This window comes from Nerophis ophidion, linkage group LG07 (assembly GCF_033978795.1).
Source record: "Nerophis ophidion isolate RoL-2023_Sa linkage group LG07, RoL_Noph_v1.0, whole genome shotgun sequence".
In the NCBI taxonomy this organism is placed as follows: domain Eukaryota; kingdom Metazoa; phylum Chordata; class Actinopteri; order Syngnathiformes; family Syngnathidae; genus Nerophis; species Nerophis ophidion.
In genome coordinates this window covers 56,888,104-56,893,132 of record NC_084617.1, presented here as the reverse complement: position 1 = coordinate 56,893,132, position 5,029 = coordinate 56,888,104, and the positions used below count along the sequence as shown (strand labels likewise).

Sequence of the window (5,029 nt, the reverse complement as noted above, 5' to 3'; positions counted from 1 at the left end):
TTGTTTTAATCCATAACAAAATGTTCTAAAACAATAAATCCACTAAAAAAGTTCACTAGCTCTCAAGGTGGGTCAAAAAACAAATAGTAAGTGTGTTTTAAGAGAAGTGGACAATGAAGGGCCTTGTGTTACATGTACAAGAAGTGGTACCACAGTTTGGAAGCAACATTGGACAGGAATAGATATATTTTGATATGCCAGATATAAAAAGCTATTGTTTTGAAACGTGTATTTGTGTCTAAAGGAAGTGCTGCAATGGAGGTTAGTCAGAACTATCATTGCCTTTGTGTAAAACGTGTACCAAAGTTGTGCGTCTGCACTTTAGGTACCAGGATTGTCTACGACCGAAAATTCCTGCTGGGCTGTCGTAGCTCTCCAGCGGCCAAGACTCCTCCACAGGGCCTTCCAGACATTCCTGGTGTGACGAGTCCTCCCTCCACAGAAACCAATGACAAGAAGGCGAGTGATGGAGAGCTAGTGAACAACAATACGGGTGCAGCTGCAAGCAACATCACTGGTATGTTCACTTTTGAAAAATAACTTCCATATTATTACTGTCATTACCAAGAAATAGGTTCAAGGAGGAATGTTTCTAGGGGCTCAAAAAAGAGAAGGTTGTGAAACGAGAGGTGCTCTTTGCAATAGGGATGCAAATTCAACAAAACATAAAAAAAACAAATAAAAAAAACACAAGGCACTCTTTAATTCCGTTAAATGTCTTCAATATTAACGTCATATTTCTTAAAGGCCTACTGAAATTAGATTTTCTTATTCAAACGGGGATAGCAGGTCCATTCTATGTGTCATACTTGATCATTTCGCGATATTGCCATATTTTTACTGAAAGGATTTAGTAGAGAACATCGACGATAAAGTTTGCAAGTTTTGGTCGCTAATAAAAAAGCCTTGCCTGTACCGGAACTAGCAGACGATGTGCGCGTGACGTCACGGGTTGTAGGGATCCTCACATTGTTTATAATCATAGCCACCAGCAGAAAGAGCGATTCGGACTGAGAAAGCGACAATTTCCCCATTAATTTAAGAGAGGATGAACGATTCGTGGATGAGAAAAGTTAGAGTGAAGCACGAGAAAGAAAAAGAAAAAGGTGAGGGCAGTGAGAGCGATTCAGATGTTATTGGACACATTTACTAGTATAATTCTGGAAAATCCCTTATCTGCTTATTGTGTTACTAGTGTTTTAGTGAAATTATAAAGTCATACCTGAAAGTCGGAGGGGTGTGGTGACCGCCAGTGTCTGATGGAAGCCATGGAGGAGCCAAGAAAGTCGCAGCTGCCTCTTTGACAGCTGCAGGAGGACGCAAGCTCCGCTCATGTCTCCGGTAAGAGCCGACCTACTACCACAATTGTTTCACCGAAACCTGCCGGTTGACATGTGGTAGAGAAACATGTCCGCTTGACCGCTCTGTTCCATATTAAAGCTTCACAACAAACAAAGAAACACTGGCTGTGCTCTGGTTGCTAAAGGCAGCTGCAATCCACCGCTTTCCACCAACAGCATTCTTCTTTATAGTCTCCATTATTAATTGAACAAATTGCAAAAGATTCACCAACACAGATGTCCAAAAGACTGTGTAATTATGCGATTAAAGCAGACGACTTTTAGCCGTGAGTGGTGCTGGGATCAAATGTCCGCTGCAACCAATAACGTCACAAGCACGCGTCAACTTATGCGTCATCATTCCGCAACGTTTTCAACGGGACACTTTGCGGGAAATTTAAAATTGTAATTTAGTAAACTAAACCGTCCGTATTGGCATGTGTTGCAATGTTAATATTTCATCATTGATATATAAACTATCAGACTGCGTGGTCGGTAGTAGTGGGTTTCAGTAAGCCTTTAATGGACCTTTTTGATTAAAAGCAAGGTATTATTTACGTGCTGTAAATATTCAAAAAAATTTAACTGGATTAGAGAGTGCCTTGTGTGTTTGCAGTTTTGTTATTCATCCATTTTCTACTCATTATTATTTATACTGTCTTTATATTCAGTTGGACAGAAACTTTAATCATCTAAATATAACACCTATTCAATTTAAAGAGGAAATGCACGTTAAAAAAAAATGGTATTATTCCCCATACCAGTGTAAGAAAAGAACATGTTTTTCTTTTATTTATGCATTCTAATTTGTAAAGTATCGCAGGTACGAGGTGGCTATTAATGAAGCTAATGCACTCTATTGAACCCATAAAGAATCTAAAAACTGCCAACAATTCTCTGTTTACATGTTGTGAGTACTAGCGATATTATTACAAGCGCTAACGCAGAGGAACTACTTTTAGCAGTGCCATGATCACTTTGTTTTCCTACTAAACATATTTGTTCTTTCCAATTGGACAGAAAAATTTACAGGCATGCAATTACATATCTTTTATACTTGGATATGATCTAATAATGCAAAAAAAAAAAAGTTAAGGTAAAATAAACACAAATATATGCTTGACTTGTGTTTTTTAAAAGCAAATGATACACCAAATTGGAAAATAGATTTTACTGTAACAAAAAACTGTTTTATTGTTTTTCCATTTAAGGTAATATGTTGTTAAAAAAGAAATTACGGTTAAATGCTGAGTTGCCAGGTTTTTTCACGTCAAAAAGTACTTCTACTAATCCAATACATAGGAAATTGTTAAAAAATGTCGAAGCAAATCCTCACACATTTCTATTCTTATATTCACAGTTTCAAGCTGGGGGCAATTGGACTCCCTCGTTAGTGTTGAAAAAGCAATAATATGAGACATAATATAGTGTGTGAGATAGGAGTCATTAGAAGAAATGTGTGTGACATGATCTCCTGTTTTTAAAGCTAAAGTGTGATATATCGCTCTAATAATGATGAAGTACGCTGCAGTATTGTGAGGCGTGTGTTGTGTGTTCTGAAGGTGATGATGCACAGTTTGAAATGGACATCTGAGCGCTGCTGAAGCAGAGCCAACTTGCCAACACGATGCTGTGAAGAAAGGCTCAGGGGCGCCATCTTGTCCAATCAGCTGTTCCATCAAGGCACTTTACAATCTATTTAGGCTCCTGTTTTGTTTTTTTGGCCCATGAGAAAACATCTTGTGTGATAAGTGTGCCTTTTATAAGATGGCGTCAAGTTGAAAACGGATGTTTTTTAATGATCATTATTAATAGTTATGACCCGTTCTGAGATCTGATTTCTAACCAGCATTCCAGAAGAATTATTACCACCATGTGCATTTTCAGATGCTGCCTTGAAAAAGTCCAAGATACTGTAATCGTTGTGACTTATGAGCTTCGAGTCACAGTTTGCAATGTGACGCAATTAAAGAAAATGCAATGGAATCAAACATGGGTCGCCCTTTTTTTCCCTCATGCACTAGACTGAAAGACAGCACACTTGCCACACGCTCGCCCGACACCATCGATGACATCACATTACCGATGGGAAAATGCATTTTTAGGCAATATGATTTCTTGTCTATCTGTTGGCCCTGCGATGAGGTGGCGACTTGTCCAGGGTGTACCCTGCCTTCCGCCTGATTGTAACTGAGATAGGCACCAGCGCCCCCCTGTGACTCCGAAGGGAATAAGCGGTAGAAAATGGATAGATGGATGATTTGCTTGAGCGGCTAGGAGACCCAGAGAATAACAAGTGTTAAGAAATGGATTGATGGATGTGAGCTAGAAAGGACAGATTAAAAAATTATAATTAAAAAAAATCTATGTTTTATTACATAAATTATTTAGAACAGTGGTTGTCAAACCTTTTTCCCTCCAAGTACCACCTCAGACAACACTCCGCTCTCTAGCGCCACCATAATGACCAAAATTAAAGTACTGTAGCAGAAATGGGAATTTTCCGCGGAGCCGCGGAATTCCGCCGATTTTGGTGCCGCCGGGGTCATTTATATAATGTAATGCCAATGTGTGAAGGCACCAGATTGACTAGCTCTACTATCAGCTGACGACATCAACCAATGACATCGCCCGTCATAGGCGTCTGCACGCGTCGTTTGCCGACAATATCTAGTCCCTGATCCTCAATTACTGTGAGCGTTCCTGAACTCGTATTCTGTTTATATTGGTTGTGTTTATCGGCGACTAATCTGGAAAGAAAACACAGTAGCTCTCAATTAACATGTTTCTTTATTGACAAAACAGTTTCAGACATGGTTAAGCTTATTTGGGGGATAGAAATGCTTCATTAGCGAAAGATATCGATAAGGGTGTGAGAAACAAGTGGAACAGGGCATGGCTCGATATATCTATCAAACTGAAGGTGAAGATTAACAATATCGTAGAAGTAGACGAACTGATCAGCGATTTCATTGCAAAGTGCGATGAACCGGGACGTGCTCAGTGCTTATATTGCAAGGACATTGTGAACTAAGGATCTCGGGGAAAGGTGGCACTCTTTGACCACGCAAAATCGGCAAAGCATCTAAGTAAAGTGAGTTTACGGAGAAGTCATTTTTCTCTGGGATGTGCCTTCAAGCTGAAGTCAAACATTGTCACAAACGCAGCCTCAAATCAACTATCGAAGCCTCCCACCTCCGACTCGGCTCCTCTCACACCAATCTACGACAGAGGTACAGTACACCATCTTATGTTTTTCAAAATTCTTATATTTTGAATTCTGGTTAATCCATTTGTAGGCCTATTTTTGTCTATAATCCAAAAGTGTGCAAGAATTTGATATATGTGTAAACTTATATCCATAAATTTCATCACGACACATTTTTATGAAAATATTTGCTGATAAATGTGAAATTTTGGTCAGGAGAATATTGTTAGAGTTTGACTCAAAATAGCAGGAAATGCATCCTAAGCTAACATAGATTTCAAAATTTTTGTTGCAGAAAAAGGACCATATATTTCTTTAACCGATTTCCGAACCATAAATGGGTGAATTTTGGCGAATTAAACGCCTTTCTGTTTATTGCTCTCAGGGCGATGACGTCAGAGCGATGACGTCAGAACATGACGTCACCTAGGTAGTCAACGCCATATTTCTCCACCACATTACACACAAGTCAAATCAGCTC

The 5,029-nt window shown here is 39.2% G+C and overlaps 1 protein-coding gene across 1 annotated transcript in view; it reads left to right on the top strand.

Annotated features, from left to right (window-relative positions):
* LOC133556576 (eukaryotic translation initiation factor 4E-binding protein 1-like) overlaps positions 1-3,331 on the top strand; it is a 7,685-nt gene extending 4,354 nt beyond the window's left edge. The window contains exons 2-3 of the mRNA XM_061906622.1: positions 326-517; positions 2,903-3,331. Coding sequence (XP_061762606.1) covers positions 326-517; positions 2,903-2,934 — 224 coding nt within the window. The 3' untranslated portion in view covers positions 2,935-3,331. The remainder of the gene's footprint in view (positions 1-325; positions 518-2,902) is intronic.
* Positions 3,332-5,029: the final 1,698 nt, after the last annotated feature.